Source organism: Mustelus asterias, chromosome 2, assembly GCF_964213995.1.
Source record: "Mustelus asterias chromosome 2, sMusAst1.hap1.1, whole genome shotgun sequence".
In the NCBI taxonomy this organism is placed as follows: Eukaryota; Metazoa; Chordata; class Chondrichthyes; order Carcharhiniformes; family Triakidae; genus Mustelus; species Mustelus asterias.
The window spans coordinates 57,040,063-57,055,416 of record NC_135802.1 but is presented as its reverse complement, the minus strand read 5'-3'; the positions used below and the strand labels follow the sequence as shown (position 1 = coordinate 57,055,416).

The window sequence follows — 15,354 nt, the reverse complement described above, 5'->3', positions numbered from 1 at the left end:
GACAAATAACCATAAATCTTAAAATGCTTAGTATTTTTATTGTAACAGTAACTTTGCATTTACCTCCTTCCTACTGAATGCCAAGTGCTCACAAATATATTGCCCTATCTTTCCAACAAATTTTTTTGCTTTATAGTAACATTAATTTGTAAAGATAATGAATTTTAGTTTGAGTCTTTTTGCATTAAGCAAATATGGGCGTGATCTTACTCGCTGTTCACACCACACTCCTGCTGCAGTGAAGTTGGAGATTTTGGCGCCAAGCCACATCTCCATTCATTGCAATGGGATGGGAAAATCCTGCTGGCGTGAATGGCTGGAAAATTCAGGCCTATCTATTTCGCTTTGGTGGTTTTCAGAATTTGATATTCTAACGCTTAATGCATTTAACTATGTTTAATGTATGCTTTGTTTTATTGATCTGTATTGCTATCCAGGAGAGAGCATTGCACAGTTGACTGATGTGGGCACCTTTGACCAACCAGAATCAGATACAAGGGCAACGGTTTACACAGATAAAACTGGAATGATAAAAGCGGCACGGCTACTACTGTCCTCTGTTACAAAAGTACTGGTGTTGGCAGACAGAGTAGTCATAAAGCAAATCGTCAGCTCCAGAAGCAAGGTAGGTATCTGTTTAAATTATCAAGAAATGTATGCCAAAAAAGAACATTATAGTGTACGAAACAAACAAACTGAAATAGAAAATTTTAGGTAAGAAAACCAGCCAGCTGACTAACATTGCGTTGAACCTGTATTAACTTGGGAAGAATTCAGCAACTATGCTTTACATCCCCACAGATTACATTTTATAGAATAACCTGTCGGGTATTGAAGATGATAAATGGGTTTTTACCATTATAGCCTTATATAATGGATTTTATTGTTAAATGAAGAGAAACAATTACTTCTTCTATGGTTAGAATGTAGATCAATATAACACAAATATGGATGGATATGGAGTTTGGAAATACAGCTGCCAGAGAACATGAAATTTGACATTTAAGCTAATTTATTTCAGAACTATGAACTTGCAAACTTCAACATCTGTTAATAGTTCAGTGCTTTTCCCTAATAAATGACCTTAGCTCAACAATTGTGGCAATGATGTATTAAAAAAAGTGATAGTTATAATACTCGTTTTGCGTCTTCAGTGGCAGTTTTTGGATGGACAAGTTGTTTGATGAAATATGTAGAATGCTAGTCACTGAACAAGAGGGGTCAGTTGCTTGTACCTTTTCACAAAACACTGAAAACGTCAGCAAGTCAAAGTAAACCTGGCAGATGGAAACAGACCATTCAGCACCTCAAATTCATTCTGCCATTCAGTTATATCATTACAGATCTGTACCACAACTGCATTTGACTTTGCTCCATACCCCTTAATAACCATTGCAGAACAAGTATCCATCCATCTCAATTAACTCAGGATCCACAGCCTTTCATGGGATATAATTCTCCAGTTTCACTAATGTTCTTGTGTGGGGATAAAAATGCTTCCTGATTTCTCTCCTAAATAGTCCAACTCTAATTAAAATTCTATAATTGCTTGTTCTGGATTTCTCCAAATGAGGAAGTAGTTTTTTTCCCCATATACCCCATCATCCTTTTACAATCCCTCAGTTAGATGAATCAACCTTTTCAAGGAATTCAATCTAAATTTCTGGAACCTATCCTGCTTGGGAACCCTATGGAATACTGCTTGTCATATCCCTCTGATAAATGACACAAGGTTACCTGCAATTCAGGGTTCTTTTGTTTTTGCAAATAATCTCCTGTAGAACCTGATCAAATGGCATCTGGCTGTCCATACCACCAGTATCTGTAGATATATCCCGGTCCAATGTGTTAATAGCTGCCTCAAAAAAATAAACTAGGTCAGTCAGTCATAGTCATACAGTACAGAAGAGGCCCTTCAGCCCATCAAGTCTGCACAGACAAAACTACATGAAATCTACACTGATCCCACTTTCCAGCATTTGGCCTTGAATGTTATGACATTTCAAGTGCTCATCCACGTACTTTTTAAAGGTTGAGGTTTCCCTCAACCTCTCTTATTCTCCCAGCAGAGCATTCCATACTCCCACCACCATCTGGGTGAAAACGTTTTTCCTCTAATCCTCTTTGAATCTCCTATCCCTCATCTTTAAAATTATGCCCCTTCATTATTTACCCTTCAACTAAGGGAACAGCCACTTCCTATCCATCCTGTCCATACCCCTCATAATCTTATACTCCTCAATCAGGTCCCCTCTCAGCCTTCTCTACTCTAAAGAAAACAACTCAAGCCTATCCAGCCTCTCTTCATAGCTCAGATGCTCCATGCCAGGCAACATCCTGGTGCACTTTCTCCAGTGCAATCACATCTTTCTGATAGTGAGGCGACCAGAACTGCACACAGTATTCCAGCGGTGACCGAACCAACATTTTGTACAGCACCAACTTAACCTCCCTGCTCTTATAATCTATGCCACGACTGATAAAGGAAAGTGTCTTGTATGCCTTCTTAACCACCCAATTAACCTGTCCTACCACCTTCAGGGATCTGTGGATAAGCACCCACAGATCCCACTGTCCCTAGTGTCCTGCTATTAATTCAGTACTCCCTTGTCTTGTTACATAGTTGCATCACCTCTCACTTTTGCCACTGATCTGCCCATCTGACCAACCTTGGATAAAGAACAAAGAAAATTTCAGCACAGGTTCAGGCCCTTCAGCCCTCCAACCCTGCACCGACCATGCTGCCCGACTTAACTAAAACCCCCCACCCTTCCCTGGACCATATCCCTCCATTCCCATCCTATTCATATGTTTGTCCAGACGTCCCTTAAAAGTCACTATCATATCTGCTTCCACTACCTCACCCAGCAGCGAGTTCCAGGCATCTACCACCCACTGTGTAAAAAACAAACTTGCCTCGTACATCTCCTTTTAAACTTTGCCCTTCGCACCTTAAAGAAATGCCCCCTAGTAATTGAATCTTCCACATTGGGAAAAAGCTTCTGACTATCCACTCTGTCCATGCCCTTCATAATCTTGTAGACTTCTACCGGTCGCTCCTCAACCTCCATCGTTCCAGTGAAACAAATCAAGTTTCTCCAACCCCTCCTCATAGCTAACGCCCTCCATACCAGGCAGCAACTTGATAAATCTTTTCTGTACCCTCTCCAAAGCCTCCACATTCTTCTCGTAGTGTGGGCGACCAGAATGGAACACTAAATTCCAGGTGTGGCCTAACTAAGGTTCGAGTAAGCTGCAACATGACTTGCCAATTTTTAAACTCAGTGCCCCAGCCGATGAAGGCAAGCATGCCGTATGCCTTCTTGACTACCTTCTCTACGTGCGTTGCCATTTTCAGTGACCTGTATACCTGTACACCCAGATTCCTCTGCCTATCAATTCTGCTAAGGGTTCTGCCATTTAATGTATATTTCCTATCTGCATTAGACCTTCCAAAATGTATTATCTCACATTTGTCTGGATTAAACTCCATCTGCCATCTCTCCACCCAAGTCTCCATCCGATCTATGTCCTGCTGCATCCTCTGATGGTCCTCATCGCTATCCGCAAACTTATTAATCAAACCAGTTACATTTTCCTCCAAATCTATATATATATACTGCACTGATCCCTGAGGAATGCCACTTGTCACAGCCCTCCAGTCAGAAACACACCCTTCCACTGCTATCCTCTGTCTTCTATGGCCGAGCCGGATCTGTATCCACCTTGCCAGCTCACCTCTGATCCCATGCGACTTCACCTTCTGCACCAGTCTGCCATGAGGGACCTTGTCAAAGGCCTTACTGAAGTCCATGTAGACAACTATCTTCCTGCAACCTCAGACCCTCTCCCTCACTATTAACTACCCTGCCAATCTTTGTGTCATCTGCAAACTTGCTTATCTCTCTTTCCCACCCATCCCCATTCTCATCTATATTGTTTATATAAATATATATATATCACAAACAATAAGGGAACTAATGCTGATCCCTGTGGTATACCATTGGACACTGACGTCCAGTCACACAAACAGCCTTCTACCATCACCCTCTGTCTCCTACCACAAAGGCAGTTTTGGATCCAACTTGCTAAGTTACCCTGGTTCCTGTGTTTACTTTTTTATCTCCCATGTGTGGGACTTTGTCAAAGGCTTTGCTGAAATCCACATAAACTGCATCAATTGACTACCTTCATCGACATATCTGGCCAACTCCTCAAAAAATCCAGTCAAATTCAGTAGGGATGGCTTCCCTCTGATAAAGCCATGTTAACTATCCCTGATCCAACTTTGCCTCTCCAAGTGGAAATAGAAGCTCTCCTTCAGAACTTTCTCCAATAGTTTCCCTACCACTGATGAGACTCGTTGTCTATAATTCCCTACTTTATCTCTACCACCCTATTTGAAAAGTGGAACCACATTCGCTGTCCTCCAATCCTCTGGCACCTCCTCTGTGGCCAGAACGTAATTAAAAATTGTGTCAGAGCTCCTATGATATCCTCCCTTGCCTCCTACAGCAGCCTGGGGCACAACTCATCCAGACCAGGGGATCTGTCCACTTTTAAGCCCACCAGAACCCCTAATGCCTCCTCACCCCCGTGTCAAACCTGTCAAGAACCTCAGTCCCTTCCCCTGAATTCTGTATCTATGTCCTCCTCCTGAGTAAAGACAGATGTGAAGTATTCTTTTAACACCCTCCCAATATCCTCTGGCTCCATCCCGAAAGGGGATCTTCTCTTTCCCTGGTTATCCTCTTCCCCTCAATATATTTGTAGGATATCTTGAATTCTCCCTAATTTACCTGCCAGTGCTTTTTCTTGCATCCTCTGTGCTCTCCTAATTGAGTTATAGAGGTTAACAGCATGGAAACAGGCCCTTCAGCCCACCTTGTCCATGACGCCCTTTTTTTTTTAAACCCCTAAGCTAATCCCAATTGCCCGCATTTGGCCCATATCCCTCTATACCCATCGTACCCATGTAACTAACCAAATGCTTTTTAAAAGACGACATTGTACCCGCCTCTACGACTACCTCTGGCAGCTTGATTCAAACACACTCCCCTCTGCATGAAAAAAATTGCCCCTCTGGATACTTTTGTATCTCTCCCCTCTCACCTTAAACCTATGCCCTCTCGTTTTAGACTCCCCTACTTTTGGGAAAAGATATTGACTTCTAGCTGATCTGTGCCACTCATTATTTTATAGACCTCAATAAGATCACCCCTCAGCCTCATATGCTCCAGAGAAAAAAGTCCCAGTCTATCCAACCTCTCCTTATAACTCAATCCATCAAGTCCCGGGAGCATCCTGGTAAATCTTTTCTGCACTCTTTCTAGTTTAGTAATATCCTTTCTATAATAGGGTGACCAGAACTGCACACAGTATTCCAAATGTGGCCTTACCAATGTCTTGTACAACTTCAACAAGACATCCCAATTCCTGTATTCAATGTTCTGACCGATGAAACCAAGCATGCCAAATGCCGCCTTCACCACCTTGTCCACCTATGACTCTGCTTTCAAGGACGATGAACATCTACCCCTAGATCTCTTTGTTCTGTAACTCTCCCCAATGCCCTACCATTAACTGAGTAAATCCTGCCCTGGTTTAATCTACCAAAATGCATCACCTCGCATTTGTCAAAATTAAACTCCATCTGCCATTCGTCAGCCCACTGGCCCAATTGATCAAGATCCCGTTGCAATCGAAGATAATGCTCTTCACTGTCCACTATGCCACCAATCTTGGTGTCATCTGCAAACTTACTAACCGTGCCTCCTATATTCTCATCCAAATCATTAATATAAATGACAAATAACAGTGGACCCAACACTGATCCCTGAGGCACACCGCTGGTCATAGGTCTCCAGTTTGAGAAACAACTCTCTACAACCACCCTCTGGCTTCTGTCAAGAAGCCAATTTTGTATCCATTTAGATACCTCACCCTGGATCCCGTGAGATTTAACCTTATGCAACAACCTACCATGCGGTACCTTGTCAAAGGCCTTGCTAAAGTCCATGTAGACAACATCAATTGCACTGCCCTCATCTACCTTCTTGATTACCCCTTCAAAAAACTCAATCAAATTTGTGAGACATGATTTTCCACTCACAAAGCCATGTTGACTGTCCCTAATCAGTCCTTGCGTCTCTAAATGCCTGTAGATCTTGTCTCTCAAAATACCTTCCAACAACTTACCCACCACAGATGTGAGGCTCACTGGCCTGTAGTTCCCAGGCTTTTCCTTGCAGCCCTTTTTAAAACAAAGGCACAACATTTGCCACTCTCCAATCTTCAGGCACCTCACCCGTGACGATCGATGATTCAAATATCTCGGCTATCAAATATCTCTTGCTTTCTTAAGATCCCTCCTGCACTGCCTATACTCCACTATGACCTCTTTGTACCTGCTAAAAGCCTCACTTTCCTTTCTTAACTATTCCTGAATATTCCAAGACATCGTGGGTTCTCTGGGCTGGTTGATTATAATGGGACTTAAGATGCAAAAAGTCTCTGCCATCCCTCATTAAAAGAAATAAATGTGGAAGTTGCAGAAAGATTTGTCATGATTTTGCCAAACTCTCTCGGTTGCAAAACTTTGCCTTTAGATTGGAACAGCAAGAAGTCTCGCAACACCAAGTTAAAGTCCAACAGGTTTATTTGGAATCATGAGCTTTTGGAGCGCTGCTCCTTCCTCTGGTGAATAGCCACTCATCTGAAAAAGGATCAGTGCTCTGAAAGCTTGTGATTGCAAATAAACCTGTTGGACTTTAACCTGGTGTTGAGAGACTTCTTATGGTGCCCACCCCAGTCCAATGCTGGCATCTCCACATCATTTAGATTGGAAAATTGCAACTGGTAGTCCATTATTTAAGAAGGGAAAGAGAGAGACACCAAATAACTACAGACCCATCAGTTTAACAGACATCTAGGCTTATGAAAGTTACTGGAATCTAAGAGAGGTCAACTGACCAAGTATCTGCTAAATCAGAGAGTAGGCTTATACTTCTGACTTAAAGAATGCCTGGCAGGGAGCGGGGACACAGTGTTAGTACAATAGGGACACGTCATACTATAGCAAAGGAACCAAGACAAGAGCAAGTTCAGCCAGTTACAAGGGAGTAAGACAAGGTTGGATGGCCTCTACTTCAATGCCAGGGATATTATAGGTAAAACTGATGAGTTATGGGCATGGATTGACGCATGAAATTGTGACATTGTTTGCCATCACAAGAGATGTAGTTGTGGGAGGGGCAGGGCTGGCAACTCAACATTCTGGGTTATAGGATCTTGAGGTGAAACAGGGGAGACTAAAAGAGAGGTGTTGTTGCATTATTAATTAAGGAGTCCGTTCCTGCAGTAAGGAGGGACGATATCTTGGAAGGGTCTTCAAATGAGGCTTGTGGATAGAGCTTAGGAATGTAAAGGGGGCAATCACATTGGTGGGAGTGTATTATAGGCCCCAGTCAGCGGGCAATAGAGGAGCGATATGCAGACAATTCACTGAGGTGTGTAAAACATTATAATAGAGAAATTATATTAGGGGATTTCAACTTCCCCAACATTAATTGGGATAGTTATGGTATAAAGGGTTTAGAGGGGGCGAATTTCTTAACGTAGATTTCTTTGAATATTTTTAAGGTCGATAGATTCTTGAAAAGGAAGGAGGTCAAAGGTTATTGGGAGTAGGTGGAATGTTGAGTTGATGGTCTAAGTGAATGGGCGAGGGTCTGGCAGATGAAGTACAATGTTGGTAAATGTGAGGTCATCCATTTTGGTAGGAATAACAGTAAAATGGACTATTATTTAAATGGTAAAAAATTACAGCATGCTGCTGTGCAGGGGGACCTGGGTGTCCCTTGTACAAGAAACACAAGGAGTTGGTTCGCAGATGCAGCAGGTAATTAATGCAACAAATGGAATTTTGTCCCTCATTGCTAGTGGGATGGAGTTTAAAAACAGCGAGGTTATGTTGCAGCTGTATGAGGTGCTGGTGAGGCCACACCTGGAGTACTGTGTACTGTTTTGGTCTCCTTACTTGAGAAAGGATATACTGGCACTGGAGGGAGTACAGAGGAGATTCACTAGGTTGATTCCGGAGTTGAGAGGGTTGGCTTATGAGGAGAGACTGAGTAGACTGGAGCTATACTCATTGGAATTCAGAAGAATGAGGGGAGATCTTATAGAAACATATAAGATTATGAAGGGAATAGATAAGATAGAAGCAGGGAAGTTGTTTCCACTGGCAGGTGAACTTAGAGCTAGGGAGCATAGCCTCAAAATAAGAGGAAGCAGATTTAGGACTGAGTTGAGAAGGAACTTCTTCACACAAATGGTTGTGAATCTGTGGAATTCCCTGCCCAGTGAAGCAGTTGAGGCTACCTCATTGAATGTTTTTAAGGCAAGGATAAATAAATTTTTGAACAGTAAAGGAATTAAGGGTTATGGTGAGCAGGCGGGTAAGTGGAGCTGAGTCCACAAAAAGATCAGCCATGATCTTATTGAATGGCGGAGCAGGCTCGAGGGGCCAGATGGCCTACTCCTGCTCCTAGTTCTTATGTTCTTAAGTTCTTTTGTTACAATCAGATCAGCCATGATCTTATTAAATGGTGGAGCAGGCTCCAGGGGTAAGTGCCCCACTCCTCATTCATATATTTGTATGTTTCCTTGTATTACTGGTATTTTGTTGTATTTCTCCACTATAAAAATGAGTGCAAAGCATTAGTACTGATTATAATTTCACTTGCATCCACCTTTAAGGTATTCACAACCCTCCTTACCACTATTTCTCTTCATATATTTTAAAAATGCTTGTACCTTTAACATTTTTGCATTTTTTCATATTACTTTGCACCTCATTACTTTGCGTCCTTTTGTTGCTGTTTACAGTTCTCCCAATCTGCAATACTTCCACTTTTCCATGCCTTTGTGTAAGCTTTGTCTTTTAGTTTTGATATTAGGTCAGATTTTAGCTACCGAGGAAGGTAGCTGGAGTCAGGAAATTTGCCAACTCGCTGAACCTGCCTGAGTAAAAGGTGGCCTGAATCAGGAGTTTCTTTTTGCTCTGGGCAGTGATTGTGAAGAAAGATGCAGGACAGACTCTGGTCCACCGAGCCCAGAACCAGAGAGTAGGTGACCACGGGGACAGCCGAGTGCCAAGGTGGGCTGGTTAGAAGCATGCCTTCGTTCTCTGAGACTTTGTTCCAGTTTTAGAAGATTTTAGACCTTCTTGTCCTCAACTCTCATCTCCACCATCTATCCTCCATGGCCCCTTATACCCCATTGCCAACTCGTGTTCCCATCTACCCCCATAGCCCTTCATCCTCTATGACAACTCCATAACCACTCACCGCTGAATAATTCCAGAAATCGGCAATATCCGAAGCCAGGTGGACAACATGGCATTGAACCTGCTGACGCCCATGGTGGGTTTTCTGCCATATTGTGTGGCATAGTTTGAAAAATGAGCAGGCAATGGTTTAATGTGCCTCTGATTCATCTCCCTGCCATGACCTTAGAGCTTCAGTAATCCAGGTGCTCTATTTGAAGGATACACTGCACAGAGCTAATACTCCAAGTGATGGGAAGCTCCCTGACAGTTCTAGCTAATGAATGGATGCCCAGTGTTCGGTTCAATTGATGCCTGACAAAAGCTCCACCTAAATCCCCCCCGCACCACATGACAGAGTGGTGGCAGCTTCAGCCACTTGCATCCTATGCTTTCAGCACAAGTGCAGGCATTAGCCTACCCTGATATTGCTTAGACAATGAAGCTTAATGTTCCATTCCCAAAAAACTATAATGCTGGGTGTTCCAAGCACTACCTTTATAAAAAAAATCCCCAACATTGAACAACGTGAAACATGGCCTGCCACTGACTTGGCAGGGGACAGTCTCATCTTCCATTTATGCCACCGAGAAATGCATCTAGGGGCTGCCTTGTGATACTTTCCAGTTGCATCACCAAACACACTTGCCGCAAATGGTAAATCCTGGCACCAGGCTCCACCAGGGGCAGATCTCAGGGATCATGTGGAAGTGAAATAAAATAAACTTCTAAAAATATAATACAACTCTTGTTATACAGACTTGAGTGGGCAAAAAATGAAACTTGCATTCAGGAAAACATGAAAGCTATTAAAACACCTCAAGTGGTTAATCTCTCACCAAAAAAACCAACCTTTCTTTGTACCCCTAATACTTTAAGAGCCATTTTAAACTGTCAATCCAATTGTGAACTCAGGACCTGCTGCTGAGATAATTGTAGTATTTGAAACTTGGCCCAGTATTCAGAATGAATAGTCATTAGGGAAATATCAACGTAGAACTTTATTGAAACTTCTCAAACAGATGCTACATCAGCTGGCCTGTCAGTCAACACAGTCCACTAGAGAGATTTGTTCTTATCAATCGCTAACAGCTTCAGCCATTTTTTAATCTAGTTTAAGTCATGGGTTTTTTAAAATTCTGATCATGACAGTCAAAGAGACTTTATCTGTCCTTCTAGTGAATTTGGATTTACTCTAATTTGTAACACAAGCACTGTGGGTTAAGGCCTTTTCAACTGGCAAAATGGGGTCTGTTTGAATTCAGCATTAAGTTTAAATGGCCTTGCTGAGTTAATTTCCCCCCTGTGTGAATTACACCCCACCCAGAAGAAATGGGATTTGTCAAAAGTGGGGTAGGTCTTAGGAATTTGGGTCCAGCCTGATTTATTTTAAAAAATGTCCCTGGAGTCTTCGTGACTTTGAAACCTGGTCCATTATCTCCGAGCTCACTGTTAACCATGGTTACTTAACTGCACAAGTGGAAGTTTTTCCTTTTAGTGGTATGTACTGGTTTTGTATCATACCATTCTTACTGTCTGTCTTTAGTTTTACCAATTAACACCCCCCCCCCCCCCACAACCCACCCACCACCTTGTACACCCCCAATTTTAAAACCTTGACTTGAGTATATCTCCCTTCTCTGTCCCAAATCTGATCTGAACTCTAGCCTTTTATGGTCATGATTTGCAAAATATTCCATTTTGCCAGCTTGATAACTAATTCTGGTTCATTACTTATCGCTAAGTCTAATATGATCTGTTTCCTGTCAGCATTAAAGCATGTTGTTCTAGAATCTGTCCAAAACACTTACTGGAAATTGACTGCCATTATTAATTGGGCTATTTTGTTTCTCCCTTCCCATGTGAAAATGAAAATTTTCCATAATAATCACCAATTTAGGACAGATGTGTGATGGAGAAGAATTTGTCACTGCTCTGTGATGTTGCAGATGTTGTAAATGATCGGGGGATTAAAACATTTTTGATTTGCACTAGTGTGCCGAGTTTGAAAATTTGTTGAATTTTTCTGGATTTATTTTAACAGTAAGCTTCTTGGCTGGCAGAACAAAATAACAAACTCTTCGAGTTGCATGGTCCTGCTGATAAGAGCTGAAAGCCCCGTGGGCTGATTCCTTCCAACATTTTACAGTCCGCAACTAAATGAAAAGACAAGTTGTATTTTCAGTGCTTATTCTATTACACAGAGAGAAAGATTAAAAAGATATGGCTATGTAAAGGCTAAATTCCTACCCTGAAGCATGTCCTTCTAACTACTGCAGACTTGAAACCAAACACACTATCAGGAGAGAAATTCAACATTATTTCACCTGCTTTTTGTGTGTAAGATGAAGCAAGGGGAAACAAAAATTGGAGTTGGAGTTGACAGTTGCCAAATTGAAAACCACCGACTTTTAGTTGTGCAGGGGGCCTGTGTTTGTAAATGAGGATCGGAAAACTGGTGCGAGATGCAAACAGAAATTCATGTACTAATGGTGGAATTTGTGCCACCAAGACTCTGCCTAATTGTTCCAAGTTTGGAGCAGTTCTTACAGGTTGTTCAGAAAACAGCCAGGAAACATTTTGCGAGTTCAATTTCTCTAAAACCAGTAGTAGTAGTTTTTTAAAATTCATTTGTGGGATGTGGATGTCTGTAGAGATTCTTATGATTTCATAGAAACATAGGAGAGCAGGAGGAGGCCATTTGGCCCTTCGAGCCTGCTCCGCCATTCATTACGATCATGGCTGATCATCCAACTCAATAGCTTAATCCTGCTTTCTCCCGATAACCTTTCATCGCATTTGCCTCAAGTGCTATATCTAGCCCCCTCTTGAATACATTCAATGCCTTTTGAAAGTTCCCATGAAATCTCCTTCTCACCACCCTTTCAAGTTCTGCTTTCCATATCATAACTACTGTTATTTTTCTCTTACTATCAATTAATCAATAATCTCTGGTTATAGACCCCACCAGCCAAAGGAAATGGTTTCTTCCTACGTGCCATATCAAACTTCTCATGATTTTAAAAACACCTCACTATTTAACTCCTGCTCTAAGGAGAACAATTTAAGTTTTTCTAATCTCTCCATATAACTAAAATCTCTCATCCATGGCATCACCCTGTAAAACCGCCCCAGCATCCTCTCCAAGATCTTGACATTCTTTTTGAATTGTGGCATCCAGAACTGTACATACCCTCAGCTGAGACCTAACCAGTGGCTTCCTTGTTTTGTATTCACATCCAATGTGTGTGCAAGTGGAGATTACTTCTCCATTTTGACTTGAAAAAATGAGCGTTCATGGCTTCTGGAATCAATGCTGAGTTCTCCTGGAACCACCAGTAACTATATATAAAAGCAAATTACTGTGGATGCTGGAATCTGAAACAAAAGCAGAAAATCTCAGCAGGTCTGACAGCATCTGTGGAGAGACAATGGAGCTAACATTTCAAATCTGGATGACCCTTCGTCAGAGCTTCCATTACTTCCTAGCTTGATATCACTGTGCTGTACCTTCTGGTGGACAGGTTATGCCCAATGATGGTGATGGAGAAATCTGAGAATTCAGTGCCCCCTATTTATGAAGCCAGATTCCTGATGCACTTTCTTAACTGCCATGTCAACTCGCTCTGTCAGCTTAAACTACTTATGAAAATGTGCGCCCAGTTCCACCTGTTCCTATAACTCCCTCAAAATATCACATAACTTCACACTTATCTGTATAAAGTTACATCTGCTATGCCTGTCCATTTTGCTAGTCTACTTATGTCTTCCTGAAGTGAATAACAAAAATGATAAATCGCCACTCACTGCAGTCACCAGTGCAACACATTAATAGTCAAGAATGTGATGTTCAGTCATGAGGTAGCGTAAATTCAGATTTTTCCCAAGTGTGGTTAAGATTTGACCTTGGTGCTAATTTTAGGGGTAAATCTGGAAGTAGAGCAAACACTAAAGCACAGATTTTAGCACAGGGTGGTTCTGATGTCCAATATTTATTTTGCAGTGTTCATGAAATAAAAGCACTAATTACTACAATTAATACTGAGACTCCATTCAGAAAAATGCAGCTTTTGATTGGCTGGTTTCATGAGCTTAAATTATATGCCATTTTGCATAACAATTTCTTCACAAAATGTGACCTGTTTAAAATGTGCTTCTCGATTGACACTTCCTGAAACTGCACCGGGCTGATATTAACGCCTGGTGGATAGCCAATGGGGATGGATGGCAATTCCATATGGGAGCAGAGTCTGAATTGGAATGTCACCTGTGTGCTGCTGTCGGCAAAAAGAAGCAACCCGCTGGTTGGGAAGGGTGAACATCGGAATAAAGCTCTCCGCAGCAAGTCCAGGTGGGGAGAAGTGAGGGGGAAGCCTTATTATTCCCAGGCAGTAGAGACTCAGAAAATCCTATGCGGCTTGGGGGAGTCCTCTGGGCTCCCAAAATAAGTTTTCAGAGAAAAAGTATCTTGCTTAGTTTCTGGTTTCCTGACAGTAGCTGGTGAAGTGACCACAATGGGCACCCAATATCAGGAGTCTAGCATCTTCAGCCAAAACCAGCAATGTTATAATTATTGATTGTTTAACTCCCTGCCCTGCACCCCAAGCTCTCCATTCCTGTTAATAGAGAAATAAAATTGCTCCTCATATTTTATAGTGATGGAAGCAATTTGATTCAGCCAGTGCTGTGACATTCATCCTCCATGCAAACAAATATTTCGCAACAAATTTACCGCCCCGGTTTCCATATCCCTCGAATACTTGCCCACCTCTCCAGGCCACCAACCTGAGGGTTGCTGTCACTTCAAGTCCTGTCAACCTGTGCCCAAAATCCCATCCTTGTGCATGAGACGCAAAAACCCAGTCTGCAGGTGCAACAGATGATCAAGAAGGCAAATGGGATGTTGGCCTATATCGCAAGGGGGATAGAATATAAAAGCAGAGATGTCTTGCTGCATCTGTACAGGGCATTGGTGAGGCCGCAGCTGGAATACTGTGTGCAGTATTGGTCCCCTTATTTACGGAAGGATATACTGGCCTTGGAGGGAGTGCAGAGAAGGTTCACCAGGTTGATACCAGAGATGAGGGGTGTTGATTATGAGGAGAGACTGAGCAGATTGGGTTTGTACTCATTGGAATTTAGAAGGCTGAGGGGGGATCTTATAGAGACCTATAAGATAATGAAGGGGCTGGATAGGGTAGAGGTGGAGAGATTCTTTCCACTTAGAAAGGAAACTAGAATTAGAGGGCACAGCCTCAAAATAAAGGGGGGTCAGTTTAGGACAGAGTTGAGGAGGAACTTCTTCTCTCAGAGGGTGGTGAATCTCTGGAATTCTCTGCCCACTGAAGTGGTGGAGGCTACCTCGTTGAATATGTTTAAATCATGGATAGATGGATTCCTGATCGGTAAGGGAATTAGGGGTTCTGGGGATCAGGCGGGTAAGTGGAACTGATCCACTTCAGATCAGCCATGATCTTATTGAATGGCGGGGCAGGCTCGAGGGGCTAGATGGCCTACTCCTGCTCCTATTTCTTATGTTCTTATGACACAGCCACAAATCTACTTCCAGTCTGAGTGTAATTACTGATTTTCTTTTAACAAGAAGTATCACCTCACACTTGGTGAGATTGAGTTCCATCTGCCACTTGTTTTGTTACGTTTGCGATGTTCCTCATTGGTTTTCGATTTCACACCGAGAGTAACAGTTCTCTCATAATCACAGCTGGCAATTGCATTGATCTGCCTTAAACTTTTACATTGCTTTCTGTTTTTACAATTGAATACTTACTGCCTTTTAAGATCAGAGTTTCTTGCTCACTGTTTCCCAGATTAGGAATTTGTGGACGCAGAGTTAACATCACCTCCCACCTATTCACCGTTGTGATGCAGATGCTGAAAGGGACTCTCCGTTATGTGTTCTATCATCGCCTGCATGATGTTTTGACATTAAGATATTGTTCTCTGGATTTGTGCAGTAAACAGCTGGATTGCTGAACTAATTAAGATTTAAACTATTTAATTTCCTG

General features: G+C 42.2%; 1 protein-coding gene across 2 annotated transcripts in view; it reads left to right on the top strand.

The window, feature by feature from the left end:
- The window catches only part of ctnnal1 (catenin (cadherin-associated protein), alpha-like 1), a 333,318-nt gene that overhangs the window by 184,184 nt on the left and 133,780 nt on the right, over window positions 1-15,354 (top strand). For both annotated transcript variants that reach the window (XM_078235777.1, XM_078235766.1), the window contains exon 3: window positions 438-625. In XM_078235777.1, coding sequence (XP_078091903.1) covers window positions 438-625 — 188 coding nt within the window. The remainder of the gene's footprint in view (window positions 1-437; window positions 626-15,354) is intronic.